This window comes from Muntiacus reevesi, chromosome 2 (genome assembly GCF_963930625.1).
Source record: "Muntiacus reevesi chromosome 2, mMunRee1.1, whole genome shotgun sequence".
In the NCBI taxonomy this organism is placed as follows: domain Eukaryota; kingdom Metazoa; phylum Chordata; class Mammalia; order Artiodactyla; family Cervidae; genus Muntiacus; species Muntiacus reevesi.
The window spans coordinates 57179849-57198741 of NC_089250.1; the positions used below are offsets into that span (position 1 = coordinate 57179849).

At 44.0% G+C, this 18893-nt stretch overlaps 1 protein-coding gene across 1 annotated transcript; it reads right to left on the reverse strand.

The window, feature by feature from the left end:
* Window positions 1-1653: 1653 nt before the first annotated feature.
* On the reverse strand, window positions 1654-18610 carry RAE1 (ribonucleic acid export 1). The gene is made up of 12 exons (XM_065921741.1): window positions 18424-18610; window positions 15541-15637; window positions 14858-14962; window positions 13836-13928; window positions 10052-10138; window positions 8997-9083; window positions 8793-8864; window positions 7736-7843; window positions 6274-6380; window positions 6114-6189; window positions 5346-5540; window positions 1654-2106 (listed from the first exon to the last, which is right to left on the reverse strand). The coding sequence occupies exons 2-12, from the start codon at window positions 15628-15630 to the stop codon at window positions 2020-2022; spliced, it is 1107 nt and encodes a 368-aa protein (XP_065777813.1). The 5' UTR covers window positions 15631-15637; window positions 18424-18610; the 3' UTR covers window positions 1654-2019.
* Window positions 18611-18893: the final 283 nt, after the last annotated feature.

Consider the following 18893-nt stretch of genomic DNA (forward strand, 5'->3'; position numbering starts at 1 on the left):
GATTATACTTGGGTCTTCCCAAACTAGATGACGCCATCAAATTATGAATACCTACTGAGCACCTGGGGCTTCCCAGGTAGCTCAGTGGTAAAAAATCCACCTGCCGACGCAGGTTCAACCTCTGGGTTGGGAAGATCCCCTGGAGAAGGAAATAGACGCTCACTCCAGTATTCTTGCCTGGGAAATTCCACGGACAGAGGAGCCTGGTGGGCTACAGTCCATGGGGTCGCAGTTGGACTGCCACCTGCCGTACGCAACACATAGTATTATGTCTACAGGGATGTCGAAGATGGAGAGTTCCTCAGACCCCACATACCTCTTACAAAACATGAAAACAAGTATCTTACGAAGTTTAATGATTTCAGCAAATATTTACAGGTTCACTTTTATGTTTCAGGTTCTAGATTGACAGAGGACTGAACCCATCTCCAGGACTCACATCCTGGGGCCCTTACTTACTCCTGGTTTCTGGCAGCCTTTAAGTCCAACCAGGGACTTAAATGTTTTAAATCTGACCGTTAGAAAAGACCACTCTAAAAGGATCATGACTTAAGATGTACTATTCTATGGTCACTTTGAACCACAGCCAGTCACTAGCTTGTAAAAAAAAAGAACAGTGAAACTCTGGCTGAACTAAAAGTGATATGTTTCTTCTCATCTCCAACGAACATGGACTACCGAGACAATCAAGCTTGGCTATAGCCTGGCTCTCTTCATAGCCACATCTGCACATACATACAGATGACAGGGCTACAGCGCTGATTCATAAAGGAAAGGAAAAAATTAGCTGTAAACAGTTAAGTTGAAAACTAAGACCTTTCTAGTGCACCTGCCTTTCTCTCTCAGAAAATTAAAAAAATTTAAAAAGCCAAAAGAAAACAATCACCACCCAAAACAACAAAACTTTTCAGACCAAAAGAGCCAGAGAGTTAATGGTCTGAATTCATCTATGATTTGATGAGCGAAGAATTTAAACCACTGAGTGCAGGTTATGTCTTTCAGTAGAAAACTTTATTTTGTCTTTTAGGAGTAGGCAAACATGTCTTACAATATTACAATACCTGACTTCCACACTGAGCAAGTTAATTTACAACCGGCCCCAAGGAGTAAAGCAGAAGCATTTGGGTTTGCAGGGTAAAAACACAATAGACTCTCATTTCTGATACTTACCAATCAGGAATTTTATTACATGAAATAAAAAAACACTCCAAAACTATGGCTACTGGGGGCACGAACTCAGAGCACTTTCCATGCAGCGGACTTGGGTTCTAACTTGGGAGTCCACAAAGGCATCAACCACTTGGGCTTTGCCCACAAAGGGCTGTGCCTCAAAACAGGAAGAAGAACCATGGTCCAGTCACCAGGACACCCAGCAGAAGTGAAAAGCACTGCAATGTCAAAGATGGGAATAAGGGAAGCAAGAGAAAAGCACATCCAAACTGTCCAGCAATGCTTGGAGAGGCTGCTGCTGGACATGCCACAGGGCAGAGACAACTCCAGCTCAGGACTGTCTCTTCTGAGGGGCGCGATCTCTCATTTCCGACAGGGCATCTGCAATCACGAACCAAAACCCAACGAGGACGCTGAGCAGAACAACCACTTCAGAGCTCATGGGTGGGTGAGAGGAGAGTCGGACAAAGGGAGCTTAGGAGACAATCTTCAAAATGTTTATTACAAAATACAGTACAGGCTTGCCAAATGTTTCCCAATGTTCTCTAATACATACACTGCGGGAGGAAGCACTGCAAATACCTGGCAGGCGCCCATGTGAATCTAAGGACGTCTATAATGATTTGAATCTCCTTAGAAGTACAGACGAAACCTGTAACCGGCAGTGGAATGGAGACGGACAGTCACTGTGGCCGCCTGGCTCCTGACTGCTGAAGAATGACATCATTTTCTCCAGAGGTTGAAATCCACATCCAGGGCTGACAACCTACTGAAAGCTGGGACCCAAATTCGTACAAAGACGAGGCAGAATGGAGAGAAAACTCCGGACAACCCACATGTCTCCAGCCACTACTTCTTGTTCCTGGGTTTTAGTTCTTCAGCTGCGTTACGCAGGAAAATGTAATTTTTCTTTTGGGGATTATAAAATTCATGTCCCTAAAGGGGAAAAAACAGTATCTTAAAAACGATGAAAAATCAGGTTAGCATTTTGTGGTACTTTTAACATGCCAAGTCCTACGCCCTGTGCGTGAAGCATAATCTCTTAGGAGTGAAAGAAGTAAAGGAGAAAAATAAAAGTCAAATCTTAAACAAAAACTTCAGTCCCCAGAGAAAAGGTTAAGGATGTGGGACTTGCAATGTCCCCTTGGAAGGATGACCTTTTACATATTTCTCTCTTCAGCACTGAGACTCCTGTCAAGCTTCCACCCACTGTTTACTGCTGAGACGACTCCCCAGACAGCTTGGCATCATCCAAAAGGAGACGGGTTGGAAAATCCACCCGATGTTTATGTCCTAGGTTAAGGTGCTCAGGGGGTGCCCAGGTGCAGACACCCCACTGGCATGGGTACACAGAGGACTGGGGCACCAGGTCAGGAGGAGGTGAGACACGAGAGCCACCAGCTTATGCTGGAGGTGCTTCATGAATGCAGATGTGCCTGAGGAACCTGAAGGAGAACTACAGAAAAAGGCCTGCGTGCAAGAGTTGGGAAGAAGGGCAAGAAGTCACCAGAGACAGCCTGGGGAGGGGAAGGTGGTGGGGAATGAGCTGCAGGTTTCTCAGCACGGGAGACACCTGGTCTGTGACGTCAGAGGGAGCAGATGTGCCATCCCAGACGCTGAGGGAGGTGACGTGCGGGAGCTGGTGTTATCTGCCGGGGAGGGAGGGGGGCTACCTGACACTGGGGGAGCTGGAAACACCCAGTTCAGGCCAGGCTATGAACGACGAGGGGAAAAAGGAATGGCAGCCACAAAGACTGTAAGTGACAATGACAGTGACAGGACAGGAAGAGAGCAGAGTGGGTGGACAAGACAAGAGGAGTGGAAAGCCACGGTAACCGAAAGGCCTGGACCACGGAGGTGGGAAGGGCCTCTGGGTGTACCCTGCCACCTGCTCTGCAATGGCACGCTTTATTCTCATTCCTTGACAGCTATGCCGAGATGGTTCTAGAAATTCTGCTCAAACAATGACCAACCAGTCTTATACAAAGTATAGCTTTTCTTACTGGTTACACTAAAGCAGCAAGCTAATATTAACCACGTAATCATGACTCCATACCACAGATACTGTCCTTCAACTGAGAACAATGAAAAACTCCTAAAACAACTTTTTTTTAAATTAAAAGATTATAATTAAGTATTCCACTGTAAGTTGACATTAACTGTTCTGATTTAAGGATTTCTGAGCAGCATTCAAATCAATGAGCTCTGGTTATACACTTCTTTCAATTTACAACTATTTTTTCAAGGCTTGAAAACAGAGACCTGAGTGTCATGTGAGCAAAACATGGAGTTTTGATGTGGCTGCAGGTCAAGCAGGTGAAGAAGATGAGTTCCATCAGAGGCCCACGGGGAGCCTCAGGCCCCAGGCCAGAAGCTGGCTCCAATTCCAGACAGGCAGAACCAAAAACAGCACACTCTTTGTAAAACCGAGGGTATGGCTTCCACAGGTGAATGAATAAACAGTGATGCCAGGCCATGGGATACTACTGTCATAAAAAGGAACGAACTAGTGACATACTCAACAGCAAAAAAGCCTATCTAGTGTATGATTCCATCTGTATAGAATTCTAGAAAACACAAATTCATCCATAACAACAGAAAGGAAATCAATGTGTGTGTGAAAGAAAGGATTACAATACACAACCTCTTGGGGAGATAATTGTTAATCTTGACTGTGGTGATGGTTTCCTGGGTACATAAAGATACTGAAACTGATCAAAGTATACTTTTTACATATGTTATGTGCAATTTACTGCATTGAAGTTGCTTAAAAAAAGGGGGGGGGGGGCAGCTGCATGGCTCACAGAAGCAAAGACTCAGAGAGGTTGTGCCTCCCACAGACCAGAGCAGGCATCACAACAGTGTTCTGATCGGGCAAGATGTACCACATAGGTGAAGTAGATGCAGCTCAGTGACTGCCCAGCTCTTCTGAGAGAAAGAGACAGAATCATAGGTGATTCCAAGACTTCTTGGAATCACACCACCACTGACCACGTGGTGTTTAAGTAAAGAGGAACACAGGAGAAGCAGCAAGCCTGGAGGATAAAAGGAGACGGGTTGGAAAATCCACCCGATGTTTATGTCCTAGGTTAAGGTGCTCAGGGGGTGCCCAGGTGCAGACACCCCACTGGCATGGGTACACAGAGGACTGGGGCACCAGGTCAGGAGGAGGTGAGACACGAGAGCCACCAGCTTATGCTGGAGGTGCTTCATGAATGCAGATGTGCCTGAGGAACCTGAAGGAGAACTACAGAAAAAGGCCTGCGTGCAAGAGTTGGGAAGAAGGGCAAGAAGTCACCAGAGACAGTGAGCAGTCAGGAGTAGGAACACAACAGACAGCAGATATGTCAGAGACCAGGGAGAAGGCTTTGTGAATGAAGAGGAAGGGGTGGCCCACAGTGCCCAACGCAGACAATAAGCAGCTTCTGGACCAGACGAGGACAAAGGCAGTGAGGTCCCAACGACAGCTCCAGGAAACTAAGGAGGAGACAGAGGCGGGGGAACAAGAGGGCAGGTGGTTACCTCCCTGGATGAGTTTAACAGTAAGGGGACACTGGGATTCTTAACGCTTGTTTCAGAACAGCTGAAGTGTGTGCTTAGAGATGGCAGAAGGAGACAGGGGACAGGAAGAGAAGATGGAATAACAAGAGGCAGAGAAGAAATGGAGTTAAGTGTGTTGGGGATGGGAGGAGAGGGGGGCAGGACGAGTGAAGACAGACACGTGTGGAGGTGAGACTGGCTGAAACCTGAGTGCTCGGGTCAGTTCTTTTACCACAGCACTGGGATGACTCAAACACAACCAGGACCCCATCAGTCCGTAACCTCCCTCCCCAAACAGTGAACAAACAAAAAGCTTATGCCTCTGGTGAAGGCTGGGCACCTTGCCGAGCCCTCGTCACTCTCACCCAACAACCCCCGACATCACTGAATGACTCAGATGACCCAGAGTGTCGGCTGCTGGGTTTACGCTGACCAAGCACCTCACGTGGGCATGTTCTCAGGGAAAGGCTGAGAGGGAGGCCCTGCTGCTTCCTGCTGCAGTGAGGTGATGGTGACAGGTCACGTGCAAGACACACAGCACGTCTGGAGAGGCCTCATGACTAAGCTCAGGCCTTCATACACCAGAGCCTGGCTCTGCTGCTGGATGGCGCCAGTGCAGGCCTGGGGATTCTCACCTTTGACCAGTCGTAGCTGGAAGCATACGCAAATATGTTTCCATTGTGATTGAAGCAGCAGGCCGATATTGGCTGATCTAACTGTTCTGAAGTCTTTAGTTTTGTTCTGGCATCTTTGTCCCAAAAGCTGAATCTACCATCAGATCCCACAGTAGCAAGGGTGCCATGGACAGGATGGAACGCAATTCCATTAACCTACGAAGGATGGATACATACAATGAGGAGGGAGGAGAAACCGGGTTTTTGACAACGCAGACTTCCTGGTTCAATGAGAACATAAAATGAACAACCATAATTTCATTAGAACTGATGGCCTGCTGATCACATCAAAAATCAGCCCCGCTTTCTGAACCAACTGACAGCTCAGGACTGAATCTTGTTTCTCGTTAAAAACACAAGTCAGCAGAAGTTAACAGTATGTAAGCTAGTGGCACCAAGGAGCAAACCTCAGGAAAATGCCTTTTTCTTTTTCAGCAAATAGCAATTTCTCAGTTTTAGCTAAGCGTACCAACTGTCTACTATACTAGCACTCATACAGGTGGAAGTTGCCCCCCAAAACGCCTAAGCTTGCATTTCAGAAACAGAGAATGAAGAGAGTCAACATGTTCATAAAAACAGAAAACCGAAACCTCCCATGTAAGCCATTTGTCCCTGCACATGAACACACACAATGACAGTGATCTTTTCTGATCCCATAATGACTCAGCTATCCACCGCCAAGTTTAGTTTCTAGACATATTCTCAGGATTAACGTTTCTAAAAACTCACCGCGTAGATGTCCTGAGGAGCTGAAGTGTTGGTCCCGTTAGATCGATGACATTTAAAGGTGAAGTTATCCTTGGCACTGAAAAACAAAGGCCCAACTTAGCTTTCCTTCAAAACAAAATGTCTCACATGAACATCTGCAAGCTGACCAGGCCTCACTTACGGATTTGGGGGGTTGATGTAGTGGATAGCAACTCTCCCCTCAATGCTTCCCAGGGCAAAACCTGTTGGCTTGTTCTGTTTGTCTTTAAAAATAGCCACACATCGATGCTATAGTTGGGGAGAAAAAGTATATCATCATCATGTGAAGTATAACATTCCATAAATAACGTGAAAGTAAACAACTTTTACTCCATTTTTGGGTTTTCAAAGAACCAGAAACATATTTCTCAAACACGATAAAGAATATTTTTCCATTCCTCCAGTAGGCATTCTTTTTTTATTCAGCCACATGATTTTATGAATAAACCGCAGACCACGTTCTTCCGTCCAGGTGCTGCTGCTCCTCTGCTACCCTGCAGGCCTCGCTGTCACTGCAGCAAGGCACGCACCCCTCAGCCCCACCAGCTCCTATTCCGGCACTGACCCCCTGGTGGGTTGGGAGGACACGTCCCTTTGATTTGCAGCATAAAACTGACTAAGCGAGTGCCCTCTAGGAAGTCACCCAGTGTCCCAGGGTCTCTGCATCCCCACTGGAAAAGGGAAGTAGTGTTTGCTGGGGGAGGATGTGGGAACAAGGGTCAAGCATACAGTGGATGTGGCCAGAACTTTCTAAACCATGAATAAGCTATGCAAAAGCTAGACACTACACTTGATCCAACACTGAGCCTGAGGGCCCAAAGGAGGGTCTCCTGGACTCCACAGAAGATCCCAAACAAAGAGCCCATGGCCCAGTCTCCGGAGGCAGACACGCATAGGTTCACACTCCTGCTGTCATTCAACAAGAGCTGCATTCGAGTTGGAAGGAGAGAAATGGTCAGATTTGAAACCACACACAGGGTGCAAGTGAGCGTGGTGGTTAATGAGATGGGGGAGGAGAAAAGGACGGACAGTGAGTAAAGGACAACTCCTGATTTCTGGCCTAGACAGCTAAAGGCTCCACCTAGTGAGATGCAGAACCCAAGATGAGAGGTGGGAGAGAGCAGAACCCAACCAAAACTGGCCACTGGAGAGCATGGACCACTCTTCAACAGGTGGGAAAAGGTAGGCAAGAGGCAGGTGTAGCCAGAGTTCTAGGTTCAGCAGGAGTTAAGATGAGGAAGTTTCCAATTATCAGCTTCTGTGTTCTAGGAGTAGAGCCAGATCTGATCTGCAGAGACAAAGGCCAAAGGAGGGAGGGATCGGAAGAAGGTGAAGAAGATCTAAGAATCTGTGGCAGGTGGAAACCAGGCTGAAGGCAGAAGCTATGGACTCACAATGGAGCCAGTTCACTGTGGTGTGTACCCCTTCAGCAGCATTCTGCTACCCAGGGCATGTCTGCCAAGGACGGTATTTACCCACCAATACTGTGTTTATATCCTTAAAGTCGCCTCCTTTTAATATCCAAAAGTACAACAATTTCCACATGCACGCATTTACTCCCTATGATGCTAAATACTAGCTTCCTGATCTGATTCATGACTCACCTGATGCTTCAATGGAGACTCTATCCTCCTAAATTCAGAAGGCTGAGTCTCTAACTGATACACAATCAGGCCCCTCTCTGCAGTTGCCACCACAGCCATAGGATATATCTAGGAAAAAGAGGAAAGCAGAGACCTACTTAAAGTGGGGTGTGCTCTTTTATATACCAAAGTATTCTATCAATTTTTTCAGAGTCGCAAAAATTAGTGAATTTTTTTTAAGCTTAACAATCCAATGGTATTTACATGTTTCAAGGTAACCTAGAGAAATCATATTTGAAAGTAGAACATACCTTTTTAAAAGACTCACTTTTTAAAACTATGAAATATTATGAAATATTTATTTAGAACATATACTGAGGAATAGAGAAGAAACAAAAATCATTGTTCTACCACCCCTTCAAATGATAACAGCTGTCAGCATTACGGTATGTTTTCTCGTGTCTTTTTTTGGAGCAGTTTTTACACGTGTGTGTGTATGTACATTTCTATATAATTCACATCCTTTACTAGAGTGTGTTCAGTGAGCACCGCTCCACACATTTTCCTGAGAACAGTAGTGGTGGCCATTTAAGTAATGTTCCCTCAAATCAAACGACTGCAGAGTTGGCCCACTGGGTCATTTCCAATATTTCACTCTATTATACAGAACAAAGAACATTTGCATCTCTACTTTTCTCATGATAAATTCCTAAAAGTGGAATTATGGGGCAGTTAGTACACTCTTAAGACTTATTGCTACACCAACAGAGAAAGTTCTTCAGCTTCTATCCCACTCAGGGACAGTCACCAAAGATCTAGTCCCACATCACAAAGTTATTGCCAGTTTTTGTATAGTACACATCATACCGGTGCCGGCATGGCCTGTGACTGAATATGTTCGTATAATAAGTGACTAAAAAGTGTGACATCCAGCTTTCTGTAGTTCTGGAACATATGCAGTACAAAAATCTAGGTTTAAGACAACTGAGGCAATCCAAACTACATCCCACATCTATTTTTAAAGGAATTTTACGTTGTCCTCTAATTGTAAGGTATCATAAAGTAATAAACTTCTTACCACATCAGCACAGTAACACCTTTCAGGGAGCTGTAACACCATCATAGGATTTGATGATCGTGTATCCCAAAACTGAAAGACAAAAAAACACAACAAAACAAAAACAAAAAAACAAGTGACCAACCATTCAGAGCTAACATCCAGATAGTGTAAGAATACCACCTTGGTCAGGCCAGGAAGTCCCTTGACTATTATGTAGCATACCTTCAAGGTCTTATCCCAGCTCCCGGTCATCACACAGCTGTAGTTTGGTGCTTTGATCCAATGTATTGTTTTGACAGGAGCATCGTGCTTTCAAGAGAAAACCAAAACAGATCAAGGCAAAGGTAATGTAACATGCCACACAGCTTTGGTTCTGGAAATTCAAAGAAAAGGAATCTTAAATATTGAGGTCATACTCAACAAAAACCAAAGGATGGTATAGTTCTTCCCCATGACCAAAACATTCTGTGTAACATTAAGAGCATGTAACTACCTTCCATACCAACAAAATTTAATTTGATTTGAACCATAATTAACTAGTAATGAGAGTGAAGGGGGAAGTACTTAGAAACAACTCACAGGGAAGAACTCCCCCACAGTTGTATCACTGAGAAGACAAACATTAGAGATCGAAGAGGTCCTCTAGCACACGGGACTGCTGTCTCAGGGTATGTGACACCTTCCTGAAAATGTCTCAGCGTCAAGAGGCTCTTCCTCACCAGGCCTGACCCTCTGGCTCTAGGCTCTCTCCTCTTCATTGTTTCTGCTTTTCTTAGCAGTCTTCACACAAGAACCTGCCTGCCATCCTCAAGCAGGCTGTAAAAGTTCCTGACACAGGGGATGGTGCCTCTCACTCACTGCTGTGTCTCTACTCCAAGGACAGTGCCTGCGGTTTCACTGGCAATTGATACATACTTGTCTAATGAACAAGTGGCCAAACGCAGCCTGGGACAACGCAAGCCAACACAGGTGCTGGAATGCTGAGGATCAGTTTTAACACTGCCTTTTTACAGGTCTGAACATCACTAGCTCCTTATGATGCAACCCTCAACCACACAAATGCGGAAGACCCTTGATAGAACAACTTGTGAAACACCAATAAAAACGAGAGTGCTCATAAAATTGGTGTTATTTTGTGCTGAAGAGGTTTCTGGTATATTTAAGTCTAATTGATTTGGTACAGCTGAAATGCACCTTTCCTGTAACAAAGAGTAAGAATCATTACAACCCTGCCTTGCCCAGCATCTCTGCAGAGGATAAATTTTATTATTTATTACCTGTGCAATCTGTATCGCCTGGTTACTATTGAGGTCCCACATTTTGGCAGTTTTATCACATGAGGCTGTAAATACTTTGCTCCCATCCTAAAATAAAGTAGAAAAACATCTGACATTCTAATAAAAATAAAAATTCTATATGAACACTTAGATATTAGATTGAACATACTGAGGCAGGTTTTATTTTGCAATTTTTATTTTTCCAATTATTTGGGAGCTTGTGTATTGCAAACTACAATGTCATAAAAAACACATTTCCAGCTCTCTTCAATTATCAATTTTTTTCTAAGAGACAATGTGCAAACAGGTTAATAAAAAACTTAAACAGCATTTAGAGTTACATAATGAAAACCAAGTCCCTCCCTGACCCCAGCTCACTGTTCAGAGGCAGTCATGGTCACTGGCAGCCCTCTAGGAGCAGCCTTTTATATCCTGTATCAATGTGTATTACCTACCAGGAGCCACTTAAATTTTTTTTTCTTATTTTCATCAATTTCAAGCCTTCACAACAGGTACAAGAATAGTACAATGAATACTCACAAACACATCATCTACATTCACCAATTTAAACATTTCGCCACATATACTGTATCTTTCTCCCCGCAATTTCTGCTCTATACCACATATGCTCAATCAATATCACTTGTGTTCAGTTCAACATCTAACAGCATTCTAAAGTGCATGCAATAAAACTACACTAATTTACAATGATCATTGGTCCAATATAAACTACAGAATAGCTTAAAAAATTGGCACTGTGTTATAGTTTTAAAATATTCACATACAGAATTCATAAAGTAGGTCAGTCAATTATGAAGTACAAGATAATTTAAAAACAGTAAGTACCGAGTTGAAAATCTAGACCTATCATCAACAATTCTTTTTCCTAAAAGGTAATAAATATTTCCGCTTTGTAGGTCAAGTGGTCTCTGCTGCAACTCCTAATTCTGCTGTTGTAGCTAGAACGCAGCCATACACACTGTCAAATGAATGAGTGTGCTTGCGTTTCAAGAAAACTTCATTTACAAAAGTTAGCAATGGGCCAAACTGGGCCCATGGGCCATAATCTACAGACCCCTACCATGTCACTTCTGGTTCCACAGTTCAGATTTACCATTATCCTTCCCTAGCAAAAACTTATTTGAAGTCAACAGCTCTTCATCTGAAAGAAGAGAGAAAACCGTCTTCTCTATTAATGAGGCTCTAAGGTAAGTCCACAAATCCTTGGAAAGATGCTAATGTGGGCTGTCCTGAGGCTGAGTGAAACACTGGCCCCTCAATCTCCTAAAATGTTGATCCTACCAGCTGCAGGATGCCAGGCCCCAGTGGACACACTGAGACAGAGGCCAGTCTATCAAAAGGCTGGCGCAGAGGAATGAGATTGCTAAATGCTCCCAAATCAGCTCCTCTAAGCTCCACCTGTTGTGTCCACACATCGAGCTCTGTCCTTGGACTGCTGGAGAATCACCCTCACCAGCTGGGCTTTTACACCTCGAGGGTAACTCTGGCTCTTCTGTGCCTTTCCATATATGCCTTCCTCTTCCACGTCAGCTCCTATTTCCTACAAGCCCCTGTGAGGGAGGCTGTCAGTGCCTAGGCTCTGGAGCCAGAAGGTCCAAGTCTGGGCTCAGCCTTTCTCTATGTTACCTCAAGCAAGCCTCTTAACCACTTCCCACAGGTGCCATGCTAGTCTTTGAGTGACTGGATAACAGACTCAGAGAGATTAGTAACTTGGCAAAGACAAAAAGTGAAGATAGAGCTGAAATTTGAATCCACATTTGGAATAGAGACAGTTCTCTAAAGCTATAAGCAAATGGTTTGCTTTTAAGATTCAGCTCAATTCTTGCCTCTTCTGTGAAGCTTTCACTGCACCCTTCCCAACTTCATAGTTGCCTTCTGGGTTCTGTCCACCCAGCACAGTGCATCCATCCTGTCTCTCTAAGAACTTAGCTCCCTGAACTGGAACTCTTCATGTCTATATTTTGACTCTTCCACTAGACGGCGCATGACTCTAATGGAATTAGAGAAAGGAAATAGGCTGTGTACATTTCTGTAAAAGGCGATGCAGGAACACCTGAACAACAAACAGAATTCTGGTGTCAGGTAATTCTATTTCTTACCATACCCGATAAGAAACTCACAATTCTGATCTGTTCTCTCATCAGTAAAGAAAGACAGGTAAAATAAATTAGAAGTATTTAAAATCTACTCAAATAGCTGTTTTTCTAAGTGTAATTTAAAACTATTATTAATCTCATAATAACCTAATCAGACAAATCAGGAATACACTTTATACAGATTGACAGAAATGCCTTAGAGAAGACTTTCACAGATGATTAAAACAGGAGCAACTCAAAATATTTATAAACAGAATCATTTGCTATGTGTAAACTAAATACAATCACATAAATGAATGGTGTGAGTAGTCTGGTGTTTCTCATAAAAATTAACATAAATTTTTCATATGACTCGGCAAGCCCACTATTAGATATAAACTCAAAAAGAAAGAAAATTTATATTCACGGAAAATCCAGCATACAAAATGTTTACAGCAGCATTTATTCATTACAACCAAAAATGGAAAACAACCTAAATGTCCTTCAGCTTGTGGATGGTGAACAAACGGTGAATATCCATACAATGCACTACTACTCAGCAACAAGGAGGCAAACTACTGCCAGACCCACGCTAGATGGACCTCAAGTGCGCTGAGCTGAAAGCAGCCAGACTCAAAAGGATTCTACTGATGGCGTTCCAGTAAAGGCAGAAACACAGGGACAGAAAACACACCAGTGGTCTCCAGGGACAGTGGCTGAGGAGGATCTGACTACAAAGGGCAAGAGGAAATCTTTCGGCTGATGGATCTCTTCTAGATTTTGACCACAACTCTATGCATTTCTCAAAACTCACAGAATCATACACTTAAAAGGTTTAATTTTAGTGCCTGCAAATTACACCTAATAAAAAAAATTCTATGAGCCTGGAGAGGAACCTTGAGACTTAGCTTCCTCAGCACATCTGCCTGACTCTTGAGTCAGGCGCTTTTGTTTTCGGCTGTCAGAGGGGAAGGAGGGGAGGGAGGCTGGGCCCTTCACGGCCAAGGCTCCTGCGGTGCATGACTTCACCATCCCTGTCGGCTTCTTTGTAAATGGTATACCTTCATTAAACACCCCAATCACCCACCTTATCCCCTCAAAAAAAAAAAAAAAAAGAGCTCAGAGTTGAATAAACTCAAACATATTTACTTATAATGTTAATGTTCAGGATTTGGAAGGAAAAAGAATTTCAAAGAAAGGAAATATTTCAAAAGTCTAATAATGGTAAAGGATTAATTTTCCCCATAGGACTTACTTCCAGGGACTGTAAATTTTTAATTTTAAAACAACATAAGCTCCTGGCACATCAAGAGATATAGGAAAAGCTTTAACTGTCTAACCCTTGCTCAAGAAAATGGCAAAGCCCTCCAGTATTCTTGCCTGGAGAATTCCATGGACAGAGGAGCCTGACAGGCTACAATCCATGGGGGGAGGTGCATGCGGTGCACAGAGAGTCAGACACGACTGAGCAGCTAACACTTTGCTCAAGCAAATAGGTCAATAAATTAATGGATTTTTTTTATGCAAGAAGCTTTCAGAGAGACTAACTAAAACATAACAAAAGTTAACTGACTACATTATGAATATCAATCAATGACCGTATTTAAATTCAGAAACAGCATTTCTAAAATGTGCATGCATACATGCTATTTGTATTTCAGGTTATATAAAAACATAACGAAACTTACATCGCTCCAGCAAACATCTAGCACAGGCCCCGTGTGCATCTGCTGGGCTTTTGGAATAGTCTGTCCGCTATCTTGAACTTCCCAGCATCGAACCTACAGTAATAAAACAATGCAGACACAACAATTAATGATAACCCCTATGCTCCCAGCCATAATCAGATAAACACAAATTTACATGGCAGACACTTTCCCCTATCAAACTGGCATAATAAAATGAGTAATACTAGTGGTAGCTGTACCCTATGTCTCAGACACTCCCTTTCTGAAACTTGAGAATTTTCCATGATGCACTTTGTATGCATTATCTGAATTCATCTCTACAACAGCTAAACCTCTGTGTACTTACTGTCATCTCCATCTTATTTCAGGATATGAAGCTTAGAGAACTAAGATAACTGGCCTAGGTCCCCCACTTAAGTGAGCAGCAAAGCCACTATGCATTTATCTGATTATGAGTGTGATTAAATGGTTCAAGTTTGCTCTAACAAGTCACCTGCATTTTTGTGAAGTGCTTCTAAACATCTTTTGCCTTTTTTTCTACCAGAATTTTTATCTTTCTTTTTGAATACTACAATTTCTGTTTGGTAAGCATGGTGTTGATGCAGGACTGTTAATACAGATAAAGGTGAAAAGCTTTAACATACGCCTAAAGAACAGGCATCCTTCAGGATGCCTAGAAGAGAAATTCCCACAAAGCATTAGGGACAACATTTATTCTCAATGAATACTGCATATGATCAGGGAATATACTCAAGATACTGAACTAGAGTATAAATTTTTGAATGATGCACATGATCTTGCTTTCTTAAAAAAATGGCACAAGAAGTGATGCCTGCCACTCAGAATGGTTCACACTCTTAAACTCATTTCTTTAAAAAAAAAAAAGGTCATGAATAAGCCATAACTTTGCTTTATTCACTTGGAGCAAAAACAAACAAACAAAAAACCCAGCCCTGCCCATGCAGAGAGATACATGACAGAGAGCACCTCCATTTAAGGAGATACATTTAAGAAGCACTTACATCATTAGCCCACGATCCTGCAATAAGAAAGTTCCCCGGCAAGGTTGGGGGGCTAAATGATAGACAACCAATGCTATCATCAGGAGAGGATGTTACTTCAATATCCTGGGGTGGAAAAAGTCCATGTTAAAATGTATACATCATCACAATTCAAAATTGCTTTCTTTCTCACTAACACATCAAGGTGAAGTATCCCTGTTCCCAAGAACTAAGTGAATCAGATCTCACTTACTTGGATAAAAAGGGGGAGTGTAACGCAGCCAGTGAAAGTACTGGCACTGCTGGACCGCAGGCAGCATCTCAAAGTCAGGCCTGTAGCCTCGTTTCCCAACAACGGCCCACCAGGTCATTCCTGCCCCGCAGTGCTCAACCATCATCATCACCTGCCTCCCTCTCCCAGAGAAATTCTCATTCAACAGTTGTGGACTGGACCCTGGGCACATGCAATTTTAACAAGCACCTTGTGTGATTTCAGTGACTAGGAATGTCAGGGGAAATAGGACACTAGTCCAGGGGACACACAATTTCTCTGCTCCAGTATTTGAGAGAGCAGGCTGAACAAACTTTCAGCATTTTCACCTCAAAGGAGGCTCCCACACCAAGTGGGATTGTCTTGCTATCACGGATGTGGGACTCTCTGGCCTGCACTGTTTCTAAAAACCCCGTGAAGCTGTATGTGGTACCTTCATAGGGTTGTGATTATCTGTGGTTGTGCTGCCAAACATGCTGGTCCCACCGGATCCAAAACCCGAGGTTGTTCCAAACAGACTCATTTTGGCCCTAAAAAATAATGGAAAAAGTAAAGGACAGGTCCTCTCATAAGCAATTAACATCCTTAAGAGGCAATAAAAAGATAAGTTATAGAAGGGATATAGAGAGTAAATAAATAAATGACTTGGTATCACGCTTCTCTCTTCTGAGAAGATTTAAATATGCAACAAGCAGAGTGCCTTTTAACAATAAGACTTCTATTTTTAGAATAGTTTTTAATGGAAAATTCCAAAGTCAGAAGAGTTCCCATATATCCCACATCCAGTTCCCTTCTTACATTCATCACAATTAATTAACCAATACCGATACATTACAGCAGAGTATTTTTCAGTCATCAACTAGAAAATAAATTCATTTTTACACAGTTTGAGACACAGCACTGAGCAGTAGGAATACAACAGGAAACCAGCAGAAGGCTGTTCTTCCAGGTTCCCATTTAGTGACAGTTCACTTTCCTCATACAAATTTCCACACTCTGGTTTAGATCACTATTTCTGCATGAACTTACTAAGAAAAGCAACCAATCTTGGCAGCAACCACAGGAGTTTTAAGGAGTAACCTACCTTTATCTAGTTTGGCATTGTGCTGGACATTTGCCCAGCAAGAATTCCCCACTTTTATTTTTAGGGGTGCCATAGTCTAGTGGGCCCACCTAGGTTAGAACCATGCCTCTGCCACTCACCAGAACTAGGATCCTAATCTGACCAAGTCTCATTTTCCCTATTCTGCAAATACAGAGAATATTAACACCTTATCCAGGGTTGCTCTGAGTATCAAATCAGATTATCTATGTAGAAAATATAGTATCTAGTGGATAGTGGGTCATAAACCAGTTTCCTTTTTTCCTTACAAGGAGAAAGTATATATATTATAACTCTCTGATGATTCACTTACATTGATGTATTTTCAATTCTGTAACTGGTTAGTAAATTCTTACATCCAGCTGCCTACCCAAAGGAGCCTTGCAGTTGAGTGACATGAGATAACAAGAGTAGCATCTCTTAAGATGACAACACCGAATGGGAAAACTATGAGGAATTTTGGAAGATATCTGAGTTTCCTGAGCTTCAAGAAAAATAATCAAGTGTAGACATACTAGGTCTATGAGTACATTAATATCTCAAAAAGTGACTCTGTGCAAGGATGTGGGGCTTGCTGACCATCTCTGACTCAAATGACTGAGATGTATTTGGAACACAAACTAACTGTGTGAACAAAGGAATGACAAAGGTTCTGCAATCAAGTCCAGGAACTAAATATATGATTTTGGGCAAATTATTTAGCCCCACTGGCTCAAACAGTAAAGAATCTGCCTGCAATGTAGGAGACCGGGTTCAATCCACAGGTCAGGAAGATACCCTGGAGGAGGGCATGGCAACCCATTTAAGTATCCTTGCCTGGAACATCTCACGGACAAAAGAGCCTGCCAGGCTACAGTCCATGGGGTTGCCAAGAGTTGGACAAGACTCAGCAACTAACACTTTCTCATCTACAAAAACAGACACTAAGATCCACCCGAAGTGAAGCTGTACACACAGTGCCTGAAACTTCTATTCCTTCTTTCTCTTCAACCATGGAGCATTAATCAGCCTGTGTGGACCATATGTTGCACAGGACACTGGGAACCCACAAGTTCAGAAGGCAGGTGTTCATCTCTAGCCTACCTAGTCTCTTGCTCCCTCCTTGAGCACTCCAGCTCTGAGGGTTTCCTTTCTGCCTGTGAATACAATAAGCGCCTCCTAGTCTGAAGCATTCCTACCAGCTATTCCTGCAACCTGGGGTGACCCGGCCTCCCCCGGTGGAGGGAGTCGCTTTTTGAGATTAATGCGCTCATAGACCTAATATGTCTACATTTCATTATTTTTCTTGAAGCCCAGGAAACTCAGATACCTTCCCAAATCCCCAGCTGTCTCAGTGTGAATTTTCAGGTCCCACTTCAAAAGGTAGCTCCTCTTGTGAACTTTTGGGGGGTGATGGAAATGGTCTAAACTGCATCGTGATGATGCTTACACGACTGTATTAAACTTTCCAAACTCATCAAACTGTGCACTTTAAATAGGTTACAGTGTGTAAGCGACGTTCGGTGAAACTCTTGTAGCATCTTTTTTCTTTTAAAGTCACCTCCTCTCCTCAGAGGTTTCCCTGCCTTCCGAAAATAATACACCTGATCCTCCATCACTTGCCCCTTTTCTTCACAGCACCGGTCCCCATCCGGGACTTGTCTGCAACCAGCCCCCTCCCCAGGAAAGTGCCAGCTCCAAACGGCCCAGAGTTGTCTGGATGTTCCCCTAAAACACACCTGGCCCGCAGCACAGCGCCTGGCGTGTCACAGATGCTTGCCTGGGCGGAGTGTGAGCACACGGATATAATAAAACACTTGGCGGAGGAAAACAGAAACACAGTTAAGTGCAGACACTGATAAGTGTAACAAAGGCGCTCAAGCACGTTACCCTGGAAGAGACTACCAAGAATAGTAGGGAAGGTCTCCGAGGGGGCCGCTTGAGTCTGAGGAGAAGCCTGACGTGTAACCAGGAAGGGCAGAGGCGATAGGGGCTGCCATTGACTCGGCCCTTTCTCGGTGCCTCAGTTTCCCCACGAGAAAAACGAGGGGATCAGACCAGCGGTGATCCTAACGCACCCTTGCAACTCCGACGTCCCTCCCAGGGGCCACTCAGGAAGCTCGCCAACGGTCCGGCTCGCGCTCCGGCACCTCGCGGCGGGACGCACTCCCCCGGGGACCCGGCCTCAGCGGCGCCATGGCGGCGGGGAACAAGGAGAATCCGCACGGGGCCTACCTGAGAGTCGCGCAGCGGAGGGAAGCCGGCGATGGGAAGCGGGAGGAGCTCGAGAGCCTGCGACCCCCCCACCCCGCTCGGGCGCGGAGGAGACAGAGGCGAGGTGACGGAACACTAACCCTGAGGGACTGGAATCCCCTCACGCCTGCCGAGGAAATTGCCCTAATTACCGCGGAGACAGTACGCATGCGTCCCTAAGCCACTTCCTTTGGCGTCCGGAAGTCAGGGAAGGAAAGAAAAGGCTTCTCCGCCCTCAAGGCAATAGCACATGCGCAGAAGCACTATTGATGCCTAGAAGTCCTCGTGCCAGCAGTTTGCGGATTGGTCGAAAGTTGGTGTCGACGCAGTTGCCGAGCGACCGCTCTGATAATTCCGCGGCCCCGGTAGGAAAAAGGTAGTTAGAATCTTCTCTTGTGAATTTACTGTAGCAAAATTCTTATTGCCGCAAATTCAAGTTCAGGGCCATCCTT

Coding starts and splice junctions, on each gene's coding strand:
- RAE1 (XM_065921741.1), bottom strand. CDS start 15,630: ATGAGTCTGTTTGGAACAACCTCGGGTTTTGGATCCGGTGGGACCAGC. Junction 13,929..14,857: donor CAGGATCGTGGGCTAATGAT/GTAAGTGCTTCT, acceptor TTATTACTGTAG/GTTCGATGCTGGGAAGTTCA. Junction 5,541..6,113: donor CTCCTCAGGACATCTACGCG/GTGAGTTTTTAG, acceptor CATCCTTCGTAG/GTTAATGGAATTGCGTTCCA.